This window comes from Anabas testudineus, chromosome 1 (genome assembly GCF_900324465.2).
Source record: "Anabas testudineus chromosome 1, fAnaTes1.2, whole genome shotgun sequence".
NCBI lineage: Eukaryota > Metazoa > Chordata > Actinopteri > Anabantiformes > Anabantidae > Anabas > Anabas testudineus.
In genome coordinates, this window is record NC_046610.1 from 18,506,034 (window position 1) to 18,531,017 (window position 24,984).

At 40.7% G+C, this 24,984-nt stretch overlaps 2 protein-coding genes across 5 annotated transcripts; both read left to right on the top strand.

The window, feature by feature from the left end:
• The first annotated feature begins 451 nt into the window (after positions 1-451).
• LOC113161248 (long-chain fatty acid transport protein 1-like) lies at positions 452-5,414 on the top strand. The gene is made up of 14 exons (XM_026358729.1): positions 452-616; positions 691-868; positions 1,000-1,138; positions 1,258-1,513; positions 1,609-1,776; positions 2,368-2,437; positions 2,834-2,925; positions 3,019-3,128; positions 3,244-3,453; positions 3,573-3,696; positions 3,832-3,969; positions 4,549-4,713; positions 4,828-4,974; positions 5,066-5,414. Exons 2-14 carry the CDS (start codon positions 699-701, stop codon positions 5,221-5,223), a joined length of 1,947 nt encoding a protein of 648 aa, XP_026214514.1. The 5' UTR covers positions 452-616; positions 691-698; the 3' UTR covers positions 5,224-5,414.
• A 12,443-nt stretch (positions 5,415-17,857) lies between these two features.
• LOC113161408 (adhesion G protein-coupled receptor E1-like) lies at positions 17,858-23,865 on the top strand. Of its 4 annotated transcripts, XR_003298744.2 has the most exons (7): positions 17,858-17,903; positions 19,278-19,427; positions 19,522-19,654; positions 20,240-20,389; positions 21,693-21,836; positions 22,036-22,079; positions 23,218-23,835. XR_003298744.2 is itself a non-coding variant. In XM_026358979.1 (4 exons), exons 1-4 carry the CDS (start codon positions 18,242-18,244, stop codon positions 23,362-23,364), a joined length of 480 nt encoding a protein of 159 aa, XP_026214764.1. In that variant the 5' UTR covers positions 18,233-18,241; the 3' UTR covers positions 23,365-23,865. The 4 variants fall into 4 exon arrangements, 1 of the variants encoding a protein (XP_026214764.1); XR_003298743.2 differs by lacking the exons at positions 17,858-17,903; positions 19,278-19,427 and adding an exon at positions 18,233-18,386 and having other exon boundaries at positions 23,218-23,838; XM_026358979.1 differs by lacking the exons at positions 17,858-17,903; positions 19,278-19,427; positions 19,522-19,654; positions 20,240-20,389 and adding an exon at positions 18,233-18,386 and having other exon boundaries at positions 23,218-23,865.
• The last annotated feature ends 1,119 nt before the right edge of the window (positions 23,866-24,984 follow it).

The window sequence follows — 24,984 nt, forward strand, 5'->3', positions numbered from 1 at the left end:
GCAGCTCAATGGTCACACATTAACTGGATGCACAATGATATCTGCGAATACATTTGTCAACTGTAAAATTGCTGAAGTGTTGGATGAAAACATTTTGCTTGCATGTTTACTCATCAGTCAAATGATGTAGAGCTTTTTGATGATAATCCTTCTTCTTTTTATTCCAGCCATTTTACTTTTAATACTTTTTCTATGGTATTTTTGAGGTTCACGGGGAATTCCAAAGTTTCTATTCTATTTCATCACAACCTTTAGGAGTGTCTGAATGTTTCACATGAAAAGAACAATTCAATAATTTAGTATTTCATAAATCTCTCCATGAAAGTTTTTCCTCTCAGTGTAGTGAATCACACTCTGGCTGAGACCAACAGCAGCAGCAGAGAAGTGACGCAGGGTAGTTTGGAAATGAGTTGTGACCTGCTCTGCTACGTGCCGACGCTCATCAGGCATTTTCCCTGTGACGACCTGTAAGCATCTGGCTGCTCGTCTGAGCTGCTGCTCACACTGTGGCTCGACTAAAGAAATAAGTTGATGTTTCTTTGGACCTGTGCAGGAGCATTTCCGATCTAATTGCTTCTTTACTTCTTCTTAGAGCAGGAGTTGAAGTCTTGGACAGGTAAGCTTCGTCTTACCAAATCATGTTGTCAGTAGTTTTTGCGCTTGATTGTCACTGTGTTTGTGTCACCATAGATTACATCATGCGTCGGATGAGTGGTGCCATAGTGTGCCTTAGTGTTTTGGGGGCTGTAAAGTTGCTGTCCCTCTCCTGGCTATGCAGCCTGACAGTGGGTCTGGGGCTCTGCGTGGCCTGTATGGGTTCCAGGAAGTTTATTCATATAGTTCTACGCACCATCAAAAGAGATCTGATGTAAGTAGTTTGTGAAGTTGTGTATGTTGTATTTCTCTGTGTTGTCAGATTTGACATTTATTCCTCTTATTCTTATTCTTTTTTTTTTTTAACATTTCTTCCCATTCCTTAATTACCCATCTATCTTAAAGGTGCCTGGCTGTGATTCTACGAGTGAGGTTTTCTATGTACCGCTTTTCAAAACACAGAAGAACCATTCCTGCCCTGTTCTCTCAGATGGTGACACTTCACCCAGACAAACCTGCCTTGATCTACGAGGCCACTGGAGAGGTGAGGACTCATCAGGGATCACTAATAAGTGCAGCTTTAAAAACATCAAGGCCATCACTGAGGTGGAAGTCAAACAGAATAAAAGGTCATTATTCTACTTCAATGCTCAATTTTTCCAGGTTTGGAGTTTCAGGGAGCTGCAGGAGCGATGTAATGCTGTAGCACACTGGGCGCTGGCCCAAGGGTGGGCTGAGGGAGATGTGGTGGCCTTGTATATGGAAAGTCACCCCACAGTGGTGGCTCTGTGGTTGGGTCTGGCTACAGTCGGTGTAGAAGCTGCATTCATCAACCACAACCTTCGGCACCACTCGTTGCTGCACTGTATCAGTGTGTCTGGTGCCAGGGCGATGGTGTTTGGGACAGAGCTGAGAGAAGGTAGCAAACATACTAAATGACCAAAGTTATATAACAATTTCTTTAGAGCACTGTGCTAATGCAAAAATGTGCTGGTGTTACTTTTCATCTCCCAGCGGTGTCAGAGGTGAGTGGCTCTCTGCAGCCCAGCATGGTTTTGTTCAGCTATGGTGAGCAGGAGGATGAAGTGAAGATCTGCAACCTCCGTGCCCAGAGCCTGGACGCTCTGCTGGACCGCTCCCCCAAACACCCGCCCAACTACACACTCAGGAAGGGATTCAATGGTATGGGTCCGCAGACTGTTTGTGCACAACATGCATGAGGTTGTGTTGCCATATTATGTCGTCGTGTGACGTGCTGCAAAGGTTTGATTGCAACACTTTTTATATCTTGCCTGCAAAAGCAAACAGTAAAACGACAATGAGTAGTCGCTTGTAAGGAGATTTAATCTGCTCAATAGTGCATTCATATACAGATCAAATGTTAAATAAATTGTTAACTCACTTCAAAGAAATTATGACTACCACAAAGATATTTTTGTTTTATTTGATATAATATTTACATCTCCCTCTAAATTTCACATTCAAGTTATTAGATGTTATTTTTATGCTCTGACTCCCTTCTTGCTTATCTGTATTGTTTTTACCTTTGGTTATCACATGACATTCTTAAGTTAATACTTCTCAAGTCTTCACTTGCTCAGACGTACGGAGAACATTGAAAGAGAGACAGAAACACGTCAAGGAATGATGAGGGGAGTCCGGGTGCTTACCACACACCTGAAACACTGGCAAACAAGCAAAAAAAAATAAAGCGTTGAACAGCCACTATAAATAATTTCCTCTTAACTGTTTTCTTCTGTTGTCTTCATGCAGACAGGCTGTTCTACATCTACACCTCTGGTACAACAGGAATGCCAAAAGCAGCTGTGGTGGTGCACAGTAGGTGGGTTTGTCTGTTGCCTCGTGTTCTGCTCTGTTCCACTCGTGGAAGGACGTTTACGAAATCAAATTTTAAAGAATTGAAAAGAAAACATTCAGAAGAAGCTTTTAAAACAACAACAGTAGCAGTAGTAGAATGACAAAAATGTCTGAGCTGTTTTATTAGCTCCGGTGTTTCGTCCAGACATGACTGACTGTGTTTTCAACACTGTGTCTCGTTTGTCACTGTCAAATAATTTCTGGGATCGCTCCAAAATGTCTAGTTAGCAACACAGACAGTCCAGAACTGTCAGAGTGCACAAACAAGTGTTTCATTTACAATTCGACTATAGGTGTTGACTAATGAGCTGCACTGTGGTGATGATTTATGTCAAGAGGTTTATTTAACCTTTGATTTCAGGTATTATCGCATTGTTGCCTGCACCTTCCATTCCTTTGGCTTACGCCGTGATGATATCATTTACGACTGCCTCCCCCTCTATCATTCTGCAGGTAGGATTGGTTTGATATTTGCCAGCTACTATTATTTAGATACTGTTGTATCCATACCAGCCTTTGCCTGCTTCAAGATATCAATGTTTACAGGTACCATCATGGGTGTAGGCCAGTGTTTGCTCTTTGGTTTGACTGTTGTAATCAAGAGGAAGTTCTCAGCCAGCCGCTTCTGGGATGACTGTGTTAAACACAACTGTACAGTAAGTATTATCTTCTCCCACAATGTGTCCAGCTTCAGGACACTTGTTGTGTTGGTGCCCTTCAGTTAATATATTTCTATTGTCTTACTGTTTGCCCTTTTACACGCACGTCAAGGTAATCCAGTACATAGGTGAGATCTGTCGTTACCTGTTGGCACAGCCGGTCCGTCAGTCCGAGGCGCATCACCGGGTCCGTGTTGCCCTGGGTAACGGCCTCCGTGCTTCTGTGTGGGAAGAATTTGTCCAGAGATTCAGAATGAGACAAGTGGGGGAATTTTATGGTGCCACAGAGTGCAACTGCAGCCTGATCAACATAGATGGAAAGGTGTGTGTGTGTGTGTGTGTTTTAAAGACCTTTCAGATAATTTTCCCAGCTGCATCTTTAATGTCAGCTGGATCTTCTCTCTAATGTCTCATGTGGATGTTGTGTCCCTACATATCCAGGTGGGGGCGTGTGGCTTCAGTAGCCGCATCATGTCCAGCTTTTACCCAGTCACACTGATGAGGGTGCAGGAGAACGGAGAGCTGCTCAGGGATTCACAGGGACTCTGTATACCCTGTCTGCCTGGTGAGGACACACACACACACACACACACACACACACACACACACACACACACACACACACACACACGCAAAACTACAACGTGATAAACATACTGCATGTGCATCACAAATGTTTTCTCTTCCCTCCCTTCTGCAGGTGAGCCAGGTATGATAGTTGGACGCATCAACCACAACGATCCGCTCAGGAGGTTTGATGGCTACGCTGATCTGGACTCCACCAAGAAGAAAATAGCTCACAATGTCTTCAGTATGGGAGACTCTGCTTATCTATCAGGCACGTCCATATAACCCACAAATACATGCTAACATGTGTTCTTACACGTTTCCTCCCACTGTCCAGACATACAGTGGGAGATGACTGGATGGGTGACTTTATATGCTGGAGGTGAATAAGAGTGATTAGCAGTCTGTGATGACAATCTGGAAAATGTTTTCCATGTTGTTTCCCTCCTTCCGTTCTGTTTATGATGGGACACACTTCACTGTGTGGACAGAACAATAAGCTTGATTAATGGAGACGAGGACACTTTTATCCCTCCAAGAGAGCTGCCACAGAGACAGAGGAGAACAAAAGACACAAATAGCCACAGACAGACTGAGGATATTACACAGCCTGGACATGTTTTGTCTGTCTTATATTGACTGAACTAGAAATAGACATAGCAGAGTGAATCACCATTTCATAAAAAAGTCTAAATTGTACGGATGAATCATCGTCAGTCCAGACTTTAATTTCTTTCTTTTCATCTATAATCCCCTCCAGGAATGATGATGATGATGATGACAATGATGATGATGGTGATGATTGTTTCTGACTATCTTTTTTCTCTGCTTGTCTGTCTCTGTCTCCCAGGTGACGTAATGGTGATGGATGAATATGGCTACATCTATTTCAGGGACCGCAGCGGGGACACGTTTCGTTGGCGAGGGGAAAACGTTTCCACTACAGAGGTGGAGGGAGTCCTCAGTGGGCTGCTGGGACACACCGACGTCGCTGTCTATGGAGTGTCTGTACCAGGTAGCAATGACACGAGTCAAGACGGCAAAACAATGGAAGATTTTATATGTGTGTGGTGTGTTAAGTTATATTTTTTCTGTTTATTTTCTCACTTGTGTGTCTGTATTTCTGCAGCTGTGGAGGGAAAGGCTGGCATGGCAGCAATAGCTTATGAAGGACACAAGTTTGACCTTGATGCGTTCCTGACTGCTGTACAAAAAGCCCTGCCCTCCTACGCATGCCCTGTCTTCCTTCGACTCATGCCATCTGTTGACACTACAGGTGACACCAACAGTGCACGAGGGCATGCAAACACACTCATATTACAGTATAAACAAAAGTGTGAACAAACTTTTTAAACTTGTGTCCACAGGTACCTTTAAAATTCAGAAGATGCGGCTGCAGAGGGAAGGATACAAGCCACAAGACTCGAGTGATAAGATTTATTTTCTGAACGGTCGCGCTGGATGCTACGAGGCTGTTACTGATGAACTGTTTAATGCCATCATGGAGGGAAAAGTACGCTTATGAGGCAAGAGAAGGCTGAGGAAAACACGTAGCCTGCTGAAGAGCACAGTATGTATATTATAAAGAGGAAAGAGTGAAAAAATAAATCAAGGATGTACAATGATTCAAAGACATCCCTGTAAACAGAATGTGGAAATGTTTTATGTTGCTGTTTTATCCATTAAATAAAATGTTCTTACTCTGACAGTATCTTACAGTGAGAGTGCGAGTTTTATTTCTTATCTGGGAAAAATGAATCTAGACATTCAATGTTGCTGTAATCAAACCTTTACTCAGAAAAACCTCTTGACTCTGGAGTTTCAGCCAAATAGAGGCTGATAGTCAATCAGCCCTTTATTTCTAGAATCCTTGAAAAAGCAGTTGCAAAGCAAACATATGCTCAGCAATAACCTGTATGAATTTTTGAAGTCAAGATTGACATCATTGACGTCACCAACAATCTTTTCCCAGCTTCAGATAATGGACTGGACTCTATACTCATCCTGCCAGATCTTAGTACTGCACTGTACTGCGCTGTGTAAAAACTACAATAAGCCAATATTTTCTTTACAATATAAGATAGAAAACTTTAAACTGAGAACATTTGCAAGGTTATTTTGACAAGGATAATCAGAACCTTTTTTTCACTGTCAATAAGCAGATAATAAGTTTTCAAATTATAAATGTGCCATTCATGGAGCTAAGCAGTGTTTTTTCTTCTGTCTGTATGTTAGAAAGTCACTGAAATTGGCATTGACACACACACATATATGAATGTATATGTATATATGTATATATGTATATATATATATATACACACATATACATACACTCACCGGCCACTTTATTAGGTACACCTGTCCAACTGCTCGTTAATGCAAATTTCCGTCAATCACATGGCAGAAACTCAATGTATTTAGGCATGTAGACATGGTCAAGATGATCTGCTGCAGTTCAAACTGAGCATAAGAAGTGACTTTGAACATTGCATAGTTGTTGGTGCCAGACGGGCTGAGCATACATATATATACATACATATATATACATATATATACATATATATATATATATATACACATATATATATATATATATATATATACATATATATATATACATATATATATACATATATAATACATATATATACATATATACATAATTAGATATATATATATATATACATATATATAATAACATATATATATATAGATATACATATAATATATACATATATATATATATATATAATAATACACATATATATATATAGATATAGATACATATATATATGTAATGTAATATATGTGTATATAATATATATATGTAAATAGGTATATATATGTATATATATATATATATATATATATATACATAATACATATGTATATATATATATATATATATATATATAGAATACATATACACACACCACACACACACATATATATATATATATATATATATTATATATATATATATATCTATATATATATCTATATATATATAGATACCACACACATAGATATCTATATAGACTACACCTCTACCATACATCATATAATCATCTATTTACCTCTATTATCATACATCTATAATATCATCTATCTTCCATACATCTATTATATACATCTATACATATACATATAATATACATACATATACATATATACTACACATATACCTATATACACAAAACTACATGCTTAACCTAAACATAACAAACCACTTATCACTAAACCAAGGACTGACGAACTGTGGTGATAAAAGCTAGAGGTCAGGGAAAAGGTGAATGGCGGAGAGGGAACAACCGAAGTTGACAGTAGACCCATTAGCCAAATGACAAGGCCACACAGACATGGACTTCCAATCCACGCCACACTCAATGCTTAACACCCAACACTGCTAAAAACACACACCTGTTGCCGCTTAAACCAGCCAGAACATGTTCCCGGAAGTAAGGTAAAACACAAACAGACAAAAACAAAAAGACAGAGACTTCCGGGGACACTGCCTCAGCTGGCCAGAGGAGGGAAATGTAACAAAAGACACCACAAAGGCACTAATCCTAGCAGCACAGGAGCAGGCTCTAATACAAGATCGATAGAGGCTGGGATCTACCATACCAGGCAGGACCCCAGGTGCAGGCTGTGCAAAGATGCCCCTGAGACCAAACATAGTGTACAGGAACATCTGTGCCGAGTACAGGCTGGAAGTCCCAAAGTCAAGGCTACTTGCTGAGGTGTCCTTGGACAAGACACCGAAACCCCGTAGTGTAGCGCTGACATACCGTCTAGCAGCTGTCCACCCACAATTTCCCCAAGGGGATCAATAAAGTATTCATTATTATTATTATTATTATAAAAAATGGGACACACCTCCAAAGTTGGTTGAGAATGACCGAGCTAAGAGCCTGTGGGACTTCCAGATACAGACTGACAAACAGGTAATGGCCAACCAACCCGGCATAGTAGTGGTGGACAAAAAAGAGAACAAGGCTGTAGTGATAGATGTAGCAATTCCAAGCGATAGCAACATCAGGAAGAAGGAGCACAGAAGATTGAGAAGTACCAAGGGCTGAACGAAGAGCTGGAAAAGATGTGGAAGGTGAAGGCACAAGTGGTACCCGTGGTGATAGGAACACTGGGGGCTGTAACTCCCAAGCTGGGAGAGTGGCTCCAGCAGATGCCAGAAACAACATCTGAGATCTCTGTCCAGAAGAGTGCAGTCGTAGGAACAGCTAAGATACTGTGCAGGATCCTCAAGCTCCCAGGCCTCTGGTAGAGGACCCGAGCTTGAAGGAATAAGACATAAATACACAAACATAAATACACAATAACATCAATACAGAAAAACTCAATATATATATATGCAGAATACGTAAATACATAAATGAAATTGGGTCAATATATTCACAGCAAGTATATGACAGTTTCACTTCCCCCACCCCTTACAGAGGGGGGAGGAATTGTACAGATTGATTGCCACAGGTAGAAAGGATCTCCTGTGGCGCTCTGTGGAACATTTAATGCTAATAAGTCTTTGGCTGAATGTGCTCCTCTGTCCAGCCAACACACTGTGCAGTGGGTGGGATTGAGAGGAGTTTGGACAGCATCCTCCTTTCAGCCACAACATGTAGAGGGTCCAGCTCCACCCCCAGAACAGAGCCAGCCCTCCTAATCAGTTTGTTTAGTCTGTTAGTGTCTGCCACCTTCATGTTGCTGGCCCAGCAGACCACTGCATAAAAGATGACACTGGCCACTACAGACTCATAAAACATCCTCAGCATGGTGCTGCAGACGTTGAAGGATCTGAGTCTCCTCAGGAAGTACATCCGGCTCTGAGCCTTTCTGTACAATGCTGATGAGTTTTTGGTCCAGTCCAGTTTGTTGTCCAGGTACACTCCCAGGTATTTGTACTCGGACACGACCTCCACCTCCTCCCCCTGTATAGAGAGAGGGATGACAGGACTCCCAGATTTCCTGAAGTCCATCACCAGCTCCTTTGTTTTGTTGATGTTGAGTTGCAGATGGTTGAGTCCACACCAGTCAACAAAACTGTCCACCACTCCACGGTACTCTGTGACATCTCCACCCTTAATACATCCTACAACTGCAGAGTCATCAGAGAACTTCTGAAGATGACAGGACTGGTGAAGACAGGACTGGTGAAGAGGAATGGAGACAGAACTGTCCCCTGTGGAGCACCTGTGCTAGAGATCACAGTGTCAGACACACAGTTGTGCAGGCGGATGTACTGTGGCCGGTTGGTGAGGTAGTCCATGATCCAGGAAATCAGGGGAGTGTTGACCTGCATGTTTTTTAATTTCTCTCCCAGCAGTGCAGGCCGGATGGTGTTGAATGCACTGGAGAAATCAAAAAACATGATCCTTACTAAGCCCCCAGGCTTGTCCAGGTGGGTATAGGTGCGATGGAGAAGGTGTATGATGGCGTCATCCACTCCAATATGGGGTTGGTAAGCAAACTGGAGGGGGTCAAGTAAGGGTTTAACCAGAGGTCGGAGGGACTCCAGGATCAGCCTCTCAAAAGCCTTCATAATGTGCGATGTCAGAGCCACTGGTCTGTAGTCATTGGGGACTCTGGGATGTGGCACCTTATTCACTGGAACAAGGCACGACTTTTTCCACCCCAGAGGAACTCTCTCCAGGTGCAGGCTGAGATTGAAGATGTGCTGGAGAACAACACATATCTGAGGAGCACAGGCTTTCAGCACCCTTGGGCTGACTCCATCAGGACCTGCCGCTTTTGTGGGGTGAAGCCTGTTCAGCTCTCTTCTCACCTGCTCAGCTGAGATTGTTAGGGTGGTGGCTGAGTCGTGTGGGGGAGGGACTGAGGAGCAGTTGGTGAACTGAAGTGGGCTCAGTGGATCAGCCTGGAATCGATTGAAGAAATTATTCAATTCATTGGCTCGGTCCACAGTCCCCACAGTCTCCTGGCTGCTGGACTTGTAGCCAGTGATGGTCCTCATACCCCTCCAAACCTCCCTGGTGTTGTTCTGTTGAAGGTTTTGTTCCAGGTTTTTCCTGTACGTCTCCTTCCCCTCCCTGATCTTGACAGACAGCAGTCTCTGGACCCTCCTTGCTGCCTCCCTGTCTCCTGATCTGAATGCCTTCTTTTTGTCATTCAGGATGGCTTTAATGTCCTGAGTGACCCAGGGCTTATTGTTTGGGAAGCAGCAAATGTTTTTTGTGGGTACGTGGGTGTCCACACAGAAATTGATGTAGTCAGAGATGCAGTCTGTCAGTCCATCAATGTCCTCACCGTGAGGTTCACAGAGAGTCTTCCAGTCTGTCTCTTCAAAGCATCCCTGCAGGGCAAGTTGTGCCCCCTCTGACCACCTCTTTACAGTTTTAATGGTGGCAGGCTGCCTCTGAACCAAAGATGTGTATTGTGGGAGGAGATGTACCAGGTTGTGATCCGACTTTCCCAGAGGGGGGAGGGCAGTGGAGCTGTAGGAATCTTTAACATTCGCATAGAACAGGTCCAATGTCCTCTCCCCCCTGGTGGGACAGCTCACAAACTGGGTAAAGGTAGGAAGTGTCTTATTAAGGGTAGCGTGATTAAAGTCTCCAGAGATCATAAAGAAGGCGTCGGGGTGTCTGGTCTGCAGGCTAAATCGGCTGTATATTTTCATAACTTTTATCACAGGGACACAAGCACTGACAAGAAATAAAGACAGTGAAGCAAACAGCACCCACAACTGTTTGTGATGGTGGTTTGTGGTTTGAAGCTATATATATAGTAACTTTATTAGTCAACATCACAAGTCAAGATCACACTGACTTCATGTTCACCCGTTTTTTGTGGCCCATTTTTGTATTATATGAGATAAAAATGGCTCTGACAGCATTCGCCACTGTCACTCAAAAGGAGGAAGAGGTAAGTGTGAGAGCGAGGCGGACTAAGACTCAAATAGGAAACATTTATAACTCTTCTCTCCTCTGTATGTTTTTGTGGACTTTGCAGAACTGGGACTACTTCTACTTAAAATACCCAAATCTTTCTTGTTAGTGGACATCATCTAATACTTACGACTTACGACTTCATACGACTAAAAGTCATCGTCTGTGTGGAGATACTGTTTGTATTAGACATGGAGCTACTTGTTCTCGGTAAGTCTAACTAAGGCTGAGAAATGAACACAAAAGACAGCGATATCTAGAAATGCAACACTTAAGTCAGTAGACTTTTACTTTTTTCAGCTTTTTTCCTTTAATATGTCTGAACCAAAAATAGTACATATTATCCTCGTTTAATATTTTATTTATATTTTCTCACTGCAGTGGTCATTTATGAACAAATTCTGATTAATCATAAATCAAGCTTAAAACAAAAATGCACCATGGGAAGTGTAATGTACTTAGGCAAAGAGTCTATTATGCTGTGTCAAATGCATTAATTTGTATTTGTATTCATGATTTTTATTTTTTTTATCCAAAAACACGTTAATGAACAAACATTGTTCATGCTGCTTCTCTTGCTCTGGTTAAAAAACATAGGCCCTCCCTGTGCATGCAGGTCCTATACCAACCTACTTACCTAGAACCCACAGTAGTGCCCAAAAGCTGCCCAATGAAACTCAAATGGTCAACTTGACCTGCTAAAAGACATAAACTAAAAGTAAGAAATAAAAAATAAAAAAATACAGACAGAGTGGCAGCTGTGCAGTTAAAGCCTCTGTCAACACACTGATGCAACACTGAGTTCTCATTTAAAATGAACATAGATTGAAGGTATTGAAAAAGTTGGCTGCAGAGTGTGATGCAATCTTAGCTTCACAAATGTGCAGAGAGAGAGTTAAAGAGTTAAAGAGAGTTAGAGAGAAGTGACTTTACACAGTGAGAATCACATTCAACAGTGCTCTGACTTTGTACTAGGCTGTGGCCTGGATCCAGTTTAAGAATACAAGACTAAGTCCAGTGTTGATAATTTAAATTATATTAGTGAAAGTCAAAGGACCATAATAGCACAAAGACTTATTCATAGTGGATTTACGTTACTGAATTAATTCAATTCAATTCAATTCAATTCAATTCAATTCAATTCAATTCAATTCAATTCAATTCAATTCAGTTTTATTTGTATAGCGCCAATTCACGTCATCTCAAGGCACTTTACAGTGTTTAAGGTTTAAGACCTTACAGAAAATATTTATACAAAAAATTATGGAGAAACCCCACTATCCCATTTGAGCAAGCTTTAGGCAACAGTGGAGAGGAAAAACTCCCTTTAGAGGAAGAAACCTCCAGCAGAACCAGGCTCACAGTGGGCGGCCATCTGCCTCGACCGGTTGGAGTGAGTGGAAAGAAAAGAGAGAAAAGAACAGCAGGCAATAAAGACAACAAGCAGCAAGAACATTGGACAGGTCAACTGGATTCTGGAGATGTACAGCTCCAGGCTGAGGATACCTGCAGAAAAGTACAGAGAGAGGGAGACAGAGAGGAGGAAACAAAACTACTGGAGAGAAAAGACACAAAGTTAATGGCATGCAATGGTGGACTTACCTTGATATAGGAGAGGAGAGGAGCTCAGTTTATCAATAGAGTTCCCCCAGCAGACTAACCTATATCAGCATAACTAAGAGATGGTTCAGAGTCACCTGATCCATCTCTAACTGTAAGCTTTATAAAAAAGGAAAGTTTTAAGTCTAGTCTTAAATGTAGAGACGGTGTCTGCCTCCCGAACCTGAACTGGGAGCTGGTTCCACAGGAGAGGGGCTTGATAGCCAAAGGCTCTGCCTCCCATTCTACATTTGGAAACTCCAGGAACCACAAGTAAACCTGAGAACGTAGAGTTCTGCTTGGAATATATGGAACAATATTCTTTAAGATAAGATGGAGCCTGATTATTAAGTGATTTACAAGTTAGGAGAAGAATTTTAAATTAAATTCTGGATTTCACAGGGTGACAATGGAGAGAAGCTAACATTGGAGAAATATGATCGCTCTTAATAAGTCCAGTCAGAACGGTGTTATTGGGACATCCTATTAATAATGAATTACAATAGTAAGTCTGGAATAACAAATGCATGGACTAGTTTTCAGCATCACTTTGGGACGGGATGCTCCTAATTTTAACAATGTTTCTCAAGTGGAAAAAGGCAGTTCTAGAGATTTCTTTGATGTATGAAGTGAAGGAGATATCCTGGTCAAAGATAACTCAGAGATTTCTTACAGTATTACTTGAGGCCAATACTAAGTCATCAAGGGTGAGAACGTGATTAGACATAGTGTCTCTGAGATTTTTAGGTCCAAATAAAATAACCTCTGTCTTGTCTGGATTTAGGAGAAGGAAATTGGAGGACATCCAGGCCTTTATGTCTTTTAAGCATGCTTGAAGTTTAACTAATTGATTAGTTTCTGCTGGTTTCATAGATAGGTATAGCTAGGTATCATCTGCATAACAATGGAAATTTATAGAGTGCTTCCCAATAATATTGCCTAAGGGGGACATATATAAAGTGAAAAGAATCGGTCCAAGCACAGAACCCTGTGGAACTCCGTAGCTGACTTTGCTGTGCATCGAAGACTCATCATTAAAATGTACAAACTGAAATCTATCTGATTGGTATGATTTAAACCACTCTAGTGCTGTTCCTTTGATCCCAATGACATGTTCCAGTCTGTTTAATAAAATGTTGTGATCTATAGTGTTGAATGCAGCACTAAGATCTAACAAGACGAGTATAGAGAGAAGTCCATTGTCTGATGCTAATAGAAGATCATTAGTAACCTTTACCAGTGCTGTTTCTGTACTATGATGTACTCTAAATCCTGACTGGAAATCTTCATACAAGTCATTACTGCGCAGGTGGTCTTGCTTAGAAACTAACTTTTCCAGGATTTTAGAGATAAAGGGCAGATTGGATATTGGTCTATAATTCACTAAACCCCTGAGTCCAGAGTAGGCTTTTTGAGTAGGGGCTTGACTACAGCAACCTTAAAAGCCTGTGGTACGTAGCCTATTTCTGATCTAATATGGACGTGCTGATCAAAGGTAAGACATCCTTGAGGAGTCTAGTCGGGATGGGATCTAAGAGACATGTTGATGGTTTAGAGGAATTAATTACTGAAATTAATTCAGAATGATCTACAGGGAAGAAATAGTCCAAGTACGAGTGTGGTCTTGCAGATGAATCTAGAGTTGTTGTACAGTCCATGCTGTATGCAGGGAGGATCTGATGAATTTTTTCTCTAATAGTTATGATTTTATTTGTAAAGAAATTCATGAAATCATTGCTGCTGAGAGTTGAAGGGATACTTGTCATGGTTCCAGCCAGTGCTTCCTGCCGTGCTTTTATTTTGGCAGCCTTCTGTTTCCTCTTCCCAGTCTGATTGCCTTCACTCACCTGATTGGTTACACCTGCTTTCCCCCAGAGTACAAATACCGGCCTGCCCACCCGTTTCCCCTGCCAGATAGTTTGTTCTCCATACCCGGACTCTATCCAGCGTTTCTGGTGGACTGATTTGTTTGGATTTCTCGGACTCTGCCTGATCTGGACCCCGTCTCTTGCCTGACCCCCTGGTACTGTGAGTTCTGTTCATTCCCTGTCATTTCCCCTGCTCACAGTACCAGACCCGTACCTGTGCCTGCTTGATTCCCTTTCCCGGGCCTGTACCCCTTCTACCCTGTCTACTCTGGATTACCCCCCACTGGACCAGCCTGACCTGACTCTGCCTCCCGTCTCCCCCTTTGGTTCAGTGAGTGTTTTCCCTGTTCCATGTTCTCCCTCGTTGTTCCCTTCCCCGCTCTGTTTCCGTTTGGATCTCCCTGTGCGTCGACCTGGATTGTCTTTCTGTTGAGAATTTTGCCTACCGGACTTACCTCTGAACTGCCACAAACCGTGTATGACCTGGATTGCCCTTGACCTGAGTTTAGCCTTTCGGATTGATTGTTTTGACTGCCTGTATTCGAAACCACAGACTGATTTCCCTCATTTGAACACTGGATTTCATCTCATTCTGTGACTGCTTTCTTATAGTGATTCTGCATTACTCTGGTTACACTCCTGGACTCTCTCCACCGGTTGTTACTCGCCACCATTAACCATTCTGTCCATGTGCTCTCTGTTGGTCGGCCATCTTGGTCGTGACGTGACTTCCGGTTTTCACCCAGTCCACCATACGCACCCTACCTCATCTCCTCCCACCTGGTGACTGTTCCATTGATTTACTGTGTTCTGTCACCTATAAATAAACATTGTTCGCTCAGTTCTGTCCTGTCTGCTCTCTGACCATGGAGTCCATCCGGCAACTCATGACAATACTAGGCTCGACAGAGCTATGACTCTTTGTCAGCCTGGCTACAGTGCTGAAAAGAAACCTAGGGTTGTTCTTATTTGCCTCTATCAATGAGGAGTAATATGAAGTTCTAGCTTTACGGAGGGCTTTTTTTTATATATTATTAAACTATCTTTTCAGGCTAGGCAATATTCATCTAAATTGGTGGAATGCCACCTCCTTTCAGCTTACGTGATTTCTGCTTTAAGCTACAGATTTGTGAATTGTACCGTGGAGCTAACTTCCTCTGATTCTAGCTTCTACTAGCTTCTTTTTCAGAGGAGCAATAGTATTGTTCGGTGTGAGGCTGCAGTATCATCAACGAGATAGTCCACTTGCACTGGAGTAACGTTGAAATAACTGCCTTGTTGATTCAGAGAGACATATTCATCCTGCTGCAGCCAGGTTTCAGTAAGACAAAATTATTTGATTGGTCAGTTTTAAAATCATTCACTAACAGGGATTTAGACGAGAGAGATCTGATATTTAACAGTCCACATTTGATTGTTTTATTTTTATTTTGTTCTGAGAGAGGAGTCGTCTTTATTTGTATTAAGTTCTTATGTTCTGATAAAAAACTAATATTTTATTTCTGGGTGTTTACTGTGTGTGTTTGCTGAAGTTTTAGTTTTTTAGAGTAAATGAGATCTCTGAATTAGAGGAAATGACGTGCGCACATTTGCTTCACATACTTCTTCGTGCTGTGTTCTTCCCTATCTGTGACTCCAGTTAGTCAAAAAGATGTGACTAACACATGCATAGGTTATCTAATGCAGGGGGTATAGGAGGGTATGGAGGAAGAAAGCAAAACCACACAGTTTCTGAAAACTGCGTACAAGCCTGTGAGAGTGAGTTGTCATACAGTTCCTTAGATGCCTGTCTTCACTTCACACGGACTCTAATTAGCATGACCTTGACCTAAAACTAAGTTGTCAGTCTAGCGTTGAATGATTTTACACAGGGAGGTTGAGGTCTGTAAACTGAGGTTCTTCTGTGAATCCAATACGATAGGTATCTCAATTCACTGTGAGCAATCTGAAACATTAAAGATACATCTGCAGCAAATACCAGTTTAATACAATTCTCACCCAAACACAATGCAGTGTGATTCAACATACAGTTGCAAGAAAAAGTATGTGATTACGTGGAGTTTTGCATGAATTCGTCATAAAATGTGCTCCGATCTTCATCTAACTCACAACAATAGAAAAACACAGTCTTCTGAAAATAATATTATACAAACATAAGTTTTCATGTTTTTATTGAACATAACATGTAAACATTCACAGTGCAGGGTGGAAAAAGACTTAATAACTGGTTGACCCGTCTTTGGCAGCAATAACCTCAACCAAACGTTTCCTGTAGTTGCACATCATACATGCACAACGATCTGGAGTAATTTGTGTAGCAATATTCTTGGGATGTCTGGTGTTAATGGCTCTCTTAAGGTCATGCCACAGCATTTCAATCGGGTTGAGGTCAGGACTCTGACTGGGCCGCTCCAGAAGGTGTATTTTGTTTGTTGAAGCCATTCTTTTGTTGAATTACTTGTATGCTTTGTGGAGATTCAGTTGGTGGACAGGTGGTCTTACGTTTCCCTGCAAAATGTCTTGATAAACTCTGGAATTAACTTTTCCATCAATGACAACAATCCGTCCAGGCCCTGTGGCAGCAAAGCAACCTCAAACCATGATGCTCCCTCTGCCATGTTTTACAGTGGGGATGAGGTTTTGATGTTGGTGTGCTGTGTCTTTTTTCTCCACACAAAGTGTTGTGTGTTTTTGCCAAACAATTCAATTTTGGTTTCATCTGTCCACAGAATATTTTGCCATTAGTACTCCATTCTTGTTTGATGTTTTCCTTATTGTAGACGTGTCAACAAAAATGTTAGCATGTGCCAGATATTTCTGTAAGTCTTTAGCTGACACACTCTTGCATTCACCTTTACAGTACGACCACGCCTAGGGAGAGTAGCAGCAGTGCTGCAACAGTAAACCCAAAACTGGTGTGTGTTTTTAAAGGGCAGGACAGCTTTCAGCAACACATCCAATATCATCACACTGATTGGACTCAAGGTTGGCTCACTCCTGGGTCCAATTAGCTCTTGGAGAAGTCATTAGGCCAGGGGTTCATATACTTTTTCCACCCTGCACTGTGAATGTTTACATGTTATGTTCAATAAAAACATGAAAACATATAATGTTTGTGTACTATTATTTTAAGCAGACTGTGTTTTTGTATTGGTGTGAGTTAGATGAAGATCGGAGCACATTTTATGACCAATTCATGCAAAACTCCACATAATCCCAAAGGGTTCACATACTTTTTCTTGCAACTTTAATATATGCTCAATCATGGTGCATCATGGCAACTAAAATAAGTCTAATTTAGAAGAAGTAAAAACATCAATATAAAAACTGCACTATACTATAAATACTAAACAAACACTATAAAACATGTAATAACCAAATAGATCACATTTTATCCATGCAAACACATAATAACCAATGAATTTAGATTTCTTGCAAAAATTGCATCAATTCACAGCTGCTATACAAATGCACTCATGCAACACGTATATTGCATTTCTTTATGTTTGCGTAGTGCTTGCTCAAGCTGATCTTGTTGGGCTACATGTGTTTCTTGTCTGTCTTGTGAAGCACTTTGTAACATATGTTTAGAAAAGCACACACACACACTCACACACACACTTCACACATTTCAATATGAATGTTTACTGTGTCTTACTTTTAATTATAACCATAAAATAAATACATTAATTATTATTATTTATAAAATTAACGTCCTCTTGTTTTGTCCACAGGTTTAATGTTTATGCTGGGAAAGTGTTTCTCGGAGAGCTGTGGCCTTGGCTACAACACAGAAAGGGATGGGAAATGTGTTGGTAATAATTTGCTATTACTTCTGATTTGATCTATTTTAACCCTCTCTCACCACTTTTACTGATGCTTACCAGAAACATTTTTGATGCCATTCCACTTAGTTCTATTTTAGGCATTTTATATCTCCTCATATCCAGAGTAGATTACAATGAAAACAACAACTGAGGAGCCTGAAATTCTTCACCAGCACCATGTTTTCAAGCAAACAGCTAAAAGAAAAACAAGAGCTCTGACAGCAGTGGCCTCTATGACACACTGCCTACAATTATAATGAGTAATGTATTGTTAACAAATATAATGTTTATCAATTTTTTATGCGTTTGTATTTAAATATACAGAAATGGATGAATGTAATGAACTACCAAAACCATGTGGAGATAATGCAAAGTGCTTCAACAACATTGGAAGTTACTACTGTCAGTGCCTGTCTGGTTACCAAAACATCAGAGGAAGTGTTAATTTCACACTAGATGGACAGTGCCAAGGTGAGTGTGTGTGTGTATAAATGTTGTGAGAGATCATCAGTGATATTTACCACCATCTCTACTTATTTTTCTGTCAGATATAAATGAATGTATGAACCACAACAATATCTGCGGTCATATGGCAAACTGTACCAAACCTTATTGGGTCCTACAGTTGTACCTGTAAATCTGGGTACAAAGAGACTGATGGAAATCCTGGAAACTGCAGAAAAGTAGAGAGGGAGTGGGAGACAGAGAGGAGGGAGCACAACTATGGAATAGAGAAGACAGAAGACACAAAGTTAATGACATGCAATGGTGGCATTTGAATGGATACAGGAGAAAGGAGAGAGGAGAGGAGCTCAGTTTATCAGTAGAGGTCCCCCAGCAGACTAACCGATAGCAGCATAACTAAGAGATAGTTCAGAGTCACCTGATCCATCTCTAACTGTAAGCTTTAAAAAAAGGAAAGTTTTAAGTCTGGTCTTAAATGTAGAGAGGGTGTCTGCCTCCTGAACCCGAACTGGGAGCTGGTTCCACAGGAGAGGAGCTTGATATCTAAAAGCTCTGCCTCCTATTCTACATTTAGAAACTCTAGGAACTACAAGTAAACCTGCAGTTTGAGAACAAATTATTCTGTTGGGAAAATATGGACCTAAGGGGCTTCAAGTGATCTTGGACTTGATTATTAAGTGCTTTATATGTGAGAAGAAGAATTTAAAATTCTATCTATTTGTCACCCGAACTCTATTTCAGTGAGTTGTTCCTCTCTTGGCTCCATGAAGTGCATTTAGGACATCACACTTTTTTCATGGCACCATGTCATAGGGTCTAGTTTGTTTGGATCTGTCCTACTTAGTAAATATAATATTTATGAATCTCTGTTTTATCTGTTTCTATTTATATTTATAGATATTGATGAGTGCCAAGAATCCAATATACCACGATGTGGGGAACATGCAACGTGCTTAAACACCAACGGAAGTTACTACTGTCAGTGTCTGTCTGGTTACCAAAACATTAGAGGAGGTGTTAATTTCACAGTAGATGGACAGTGCCTAGGTGTGTGTGTGTGTGTGTGTCTTATGTGTGTGTATAAATGTTGTGAGAGATCATCAGTGATATTTATCACCATCTCTACTTGTTTTTCTGTCAGATATAAATGAGTGTGTGAACCACAACAACAACTGCGGTCATATGGCGAACTGTCACAACCTTATGGGGTCCTACAGTTGTACCTGTAAATCTGGGTACAAAGAGACTGATAGAAATCCTGGAAAACTGCACAGGTGAGTAATGTCTGATACCACAAAACAACATACTCCAGATCGTCCATGCAAGAGACACAGTACTGGTACTAGAGTAAAAATAAATGGAAAAAGTACAGAGAGAGCGGGAGCACAATTATGGAATAGAGAAGACACAAAGTTAATGACTTGCAATGGTGGCATTTGAATGGATAAAGGAGAGGAGAGAGGAGAGGAGCTCAGTTTATTTATAGAGCTCCCCTAGTATACTAACCAAAAGCAACATAACTAAGAGATAGTCCAGAGTCAGAGTCACCTGATCCATCTCCAACTATAAGCTTTAAAAAAATAAAAAAAAAAAAGAAGTCTGGTCTTAAATGTGGAGAGGGTGTCTGACTCCCGAACCTGAATTGGGAGCTGGTTCCACAGCAGAGGAGCTTGATAGCTAAAGGCTCTGCCTCCTATTCTACATTTGGAAACTCTAGGAACCACAAGTAAACCTGCAGTAGGACATCACACTTTTTTCATGGCACCATGTCATAGGGTCTAGTTTGTTTGGATCTGTCCTACTCAGTAAATATAATATTTATGAATCTCTGTTTTATCTGTTTGTATTTATATTTATAGATATTGATGAGTGCCAAGAATCCAATATACCACAATGTGGGGAACATGCAACGTGCTTAAACACCAACGGAAGTTACTACTGTCAGTGTCTGTCTGGTTACCAAAACATCAGAGGAGGTGTTAATTTCACAGTAGATGGACAGTGCCAAGGTAAGAATGTGTGTAAAATATAGTGTAACAGTAAAACAATAGTTAGTAATCTCTATTTTACAGCAACATGCTGTCAGGTTTTCGATGAATTGCAGGTAAACACTGCAAGTTACCGGTTTTAAAGCAGGGATCTAGCAGCAAACTATAGTTTGTATTGTTGCATTTTACAGCCAACATTAAGTTATTTACATGAGTGCACATCATTTCTTAACATTTCCCACAAGCAAATACACAAAAAACAAAACAATGCAAGGGTCAGTGAGGGAATGGGATTGACAGGGACCAAACAGGTAGGAACAAACGGAGGTATTTATTAACAAAGGGCAGGGGACACAGGGAACTAACACAAACTAACAAAGTATAAAATAAAAGAGACCCGAAAACACGGTGGTAAAGTACAAACAAAACCCTAGACAAACATACAAAATGACAACTGAAAACGCTGTGGGAACACAGGCAAAGACATGAACTAGAAACTAACAAACATCACGAACAGAACACAAAAACAAACTCACGAATAAGAAATACAAACGAAAATCACTGCTTAAAGGCAGGAGAAAATGAGCAGAACAGACAAACCAAACAGTACAAAGTATCAACTAAAAAACGTTGCATAAACACAGACCAAACAGTTCAAAGTTACTAACAAAACAGAGGTTCCTGACGGACAAACTGACCAGAGTGGTGGATGATACCATGAGCACGAATGACAACAAAGAGCAACAAACCAGCAGGGAACACAGGTGAAATGAACCAGTCATTAGGAGTCCGGTGGGTTGAGAGGAGGTGGAGGAAGGGAGAACCAGGGAGACACTAGGTGGAGACAAAAACGCCTAAACAGACAGGGATGAGGCCTGAATCCTGACAAACAAACAAACAGGAGAAGCCTAGAAAAGAGGCCTAGAGCTAAGTCTTTCTACAGTAAATCCACTCTGCTTAGTACCTGGCATCGGAACAACTGTTCTCATGAAAAGGTCCTGCATGCTTTTGTCTAATCAAGATTAAACTACTGCGACTCTGTTCTCTGACCTAAACCATAAAGCATCTCGCGCTTCCTGTTGGTAAATGCAGCTCTTGAAACAAACTCGAAATAACAACACTGTTTGCCATAAATCTTCAGAACTGAAATGTCTTTAAGATCCAGTTCCTAAAACTGAAAGACTCACACAACTGTGCCTCCACTTACGTTGCAGAAATATTTGTAAGATCTTAATCTACCTGCTACATTTAGATCTGTTTCTAACTGGTCTCATTAAAATAGTTGCTCTTCAGTAATGCTAGTCTGCTCTCTGTCCTTACACAGACGTAGATGAATGCCTGGAAGCTGAAAAGAAACAAGAGGAGCTCTGTGGAAAGAAAGGAACTTGTGTTAATGTTGATGGGAATTACTTGTGCGAGTGTCCAGAAGGATACACTAATTATGGCATAGAAAGGGCGCCATGTTCAGGTCAGTGTAAGCGATCGCGCTGTTTCTGATCATAAATATTTCACATTAAATCTGCATTTCACAGCTCTCATTTCTACCTTTGTTCAAAACCATGTGAGAACACAACTTGTGTAATGTACTGAGAAGTCAAACTGTGGTACTAAATGTTCATATACATTCGGTGTGATGTTACCGTCATGATTCACTGTGTTTCTTTTAGAACTTGACTATGACAGCATCAGTCACGATAGCGGAGCTGCACAGGTAAGCTGCCCTCTTAGATACTAAACTATCAGCATAATAGACATACTACTGTAATCATGACAAAGAAGTGCCAGGTTTAAAGTCTCTCAGTTTCTATATTAATTTTATTTGTTTTTAAAGCACTTCATAGTCTTGCACTGGCCTATCTGCTGTGTTTCCAGTGTATGAACCCATACGCCCTCTCAGCTGCTCTGGCACAAGTCTATTAATTGTTTGAAAGTGCAGAATAAAAACACATGGAGAGGCAGCTTTTTTGTGACATATTAAAACATTGAATGGCTATAATTTATACTTTATATATATTTGTAATTTAACTTGCCTCGTCTTTACTAATTTCTGCTTATAATTTGTACTCTTATCTGGTCTTGATAGCAGTCCAGATGCTGGACTACTAAAATCTGACTCATTGAAAGCAGCTGTCCCCCAGTCTAGGTTTTCCTTCTCAGCTTCTCAGTTCAACTCCCTAAAGCTGTGTTAAAATGACAGATGTGTCCACGGCTGTTCATACCACTGAAGCAAGACAGAAACTTTATAATTAAAGCTTGAGTAACATCTTTCTTTAACTTAGTTAAAACTATAACCCACTCAACATTGTCGTCCCACCACTACTTATTAACTGTTTGTTCAGTAAATCAACTTGAAGTTAATATGCACCTTGTAAGATTCTGACCTGATCCAGGTCCAAGACAGACTCGACAAGCTATGATTGGTTAAAAGATGAGGGAGAACAGGAAACTGGCAGGATTGGTCTGGGCAGGAGTGCTTCTGGGTGTAGGGGAAGAGATGGAGGTTAGTGACAGGGAAAATATAAACAACAAAACTCAAAACAGAAAACTACTCACTGGTTTGTGGACTGAAAATTATAGGGAAGTAAGTGACTGACTAATATAACATAAAGTAATGTTCGATCCAGGTCAGAGTGTCAGAGTTTTCAGAGCAGAGTCCAAAAATCAGGTTCAGAAATGGTCCAACTTAGAGCCACAGGTTCAGAGACAGAAGTCTCTAAACCTGCAAACTTTCTGATTATTTCCAGGTTTTCATTTAACATAATTTAAATGTAGTGCCCATTGTACACATAACGGTGTAAATGCTTTGTCCTGTTATTCAACCCCAGGAATTGATGTGTCCTTTCTTCCAGCACACATTCAGGCTCATACTGGTGATCAAGATAGTGCTGATCATCTCCCTGCTGTGTCTCGTACTGTGCATCCTGATATTCAAGTTCTTCCGTTCTTCCATAGCAGGGACCCACACCACCATCCCCCTGCACCTTGAATCTGCCTGACAGTGTGTTAGCGTGCATTGACTCAGAACTCTTCAAGCTACAAAAACTTCACCGTCAGTCTCTGTGTTTGCCTTTGTGGTTTGCAGGGTGTCTTTTGTGTGTTCTTTTGTAATCTGTGAAGGGATATGAGCCTCATCTGTGTTTTAGTGTTTAGGTTTTCTCACATATAAACTCTAGGCGATGTTGGGAGAGTCAGGACCAGAGTTCTGCTTTCACACATTTGTTGTTAGCTAGTTTATAACCTGTTAATGTGATTTATTTTGTCCTCTTATAGGTAAATAGTTTTTTCCTTAAATGCATTAAGATCCTGGTTCACAACAACTAAACTCTTTTAATTCTTAAGTGTGGCTGCACTTTTCTGACCTTGCTGCCTTTCAACATGCATTGCAACATATTTTTTCCTTTTAAAGGCTACATGCAAACATAAGAATTATATAATTGTAGTTTGATTGTATATGAACCTATTTTCTGCTTTACGTATTGTTAATGATTTATTGGAATGTGTACCAAAGTTCATTAAAGCTTCTACTTCATCACTGAAACATGTGGTTTTTTAACATTAATTCCCAGAAGATATAGTACATATGGTAAATAGACACACTGTAGCTGGATATATTGATATTTGCCAATAAGTGTGTCAACTTACGACTTGGTATTTATTTAGAAGTAATTATTTGATACTTTCTGTCCCCCACCTAATGAAACATAAAACATGTTAGGCTTAGGTTTTCATTTCAAACAAATGGACGAGCAAATCTGCTCTGCTACAGCCAGACAGCAGACTATTGTTTCTGTGACACGGGAGAGACAACTACAGGATATATGTTAATGAAGGTTGGTCGTCCTCCTGCTGATTGTTTGTTATTTGCACACTCATCCAAGCAGATGACCTTGAGACACTGCACATCCTCACGACTCGTTTGTCTGAGATTCAAACTGCAGCATAAGAACAAGCAAAATAAATTGAAGTCTACGCATGACCTCAATCTCATGCACTCAAATAACTTTTTGTCACGTTTTGGATCAATGTGCTTTCTCACCAGGGGGAACACACATCCTGAGGGGTATTGCACAGAACCAAGATAAGGGAATAGGCGGGGATTTCCCAGTTATCCTGGCTGAATTTATCTTGGATTTGATTGTACAAAAGCAGGATAAATTAAACCCAGTCAAGTTACCATGGAAATCTATTCTGTGCAGCCAACCTGGGATTTTCCAGTTATCCAATCTGAATTCAGCCTCACTCACTCAGCATGAAACCAGGTTAAATTAAGTTGAATTAAGTTACTATTTGGATTATCCCTCATTAAAACATTGCAGATATGGTGTCATTGATAGAATTATCTTTTACTTTGGACCACTAGTGATGCTCTGAGCTCCTCCTAGTGGCCAACTGGAGAATTTCTAACTTCATCTAGTGTCACTGCAGGTTGTACTCAGTGATCCTGCACTTTCAGTCCAGCAGGGGAGAGTAACTAGCTACATATACTCAAGTACTGTACCTAAGTAGAGTTTTGAGAACATTTTTCCTTTGCCCTTATGTAAATATCGATGTGGATATTCACCACTGACTAAATCAATGTGAGCCTAAAATAGTTCACTGCCATGTGTTTCTATGCA

Bases quoted from the DNA above. Each gene is read 5' to 3' on its own strand.
- LOC113161248 (XM_026358729.1), top strand. From the start codon at position 699: ATGCGTCGGATGAGTGGTGCCATAGTGTGCCTTAGTGTTTTGGGGGCT. The intron at 2,438-2,833 runs GTGGGTTTGTCT...CTTTGATTTCAG, and splicing joins GCTGTGGTGGTGCACAGTAG to GTATTATCGCATTGTTGCCT. The intron at 4,714-4,827 runs GTAGCAATGACA...GTATTTCTGCAG, and splicing joins CTATGGAGTGTCTGTACCAG to CTGTGGAGGGAAAGGCTGGC.
- LOC113161408 (XM_026358979.1), top strand. From the start codon at position 18,242: ATGGATGAATGTAATGAACTACCAAAACCATGTGGAGATAATGCAAAG. The intron at 21,837-22,035 runs GTCAGTGTAAGC...TGTTTCTTTTAG, and splicing joins AGAAAGGGCGCCATGTTCAG to AACTTGACTATGACAGCATC. The intron at 22,080-23,217 runs GTAAGCTGCCCT...CCTTTCTTCCAG, and splicing joins ACGATAGCGGAGCTGCACAG to CACACATTCAGGCTCATACT.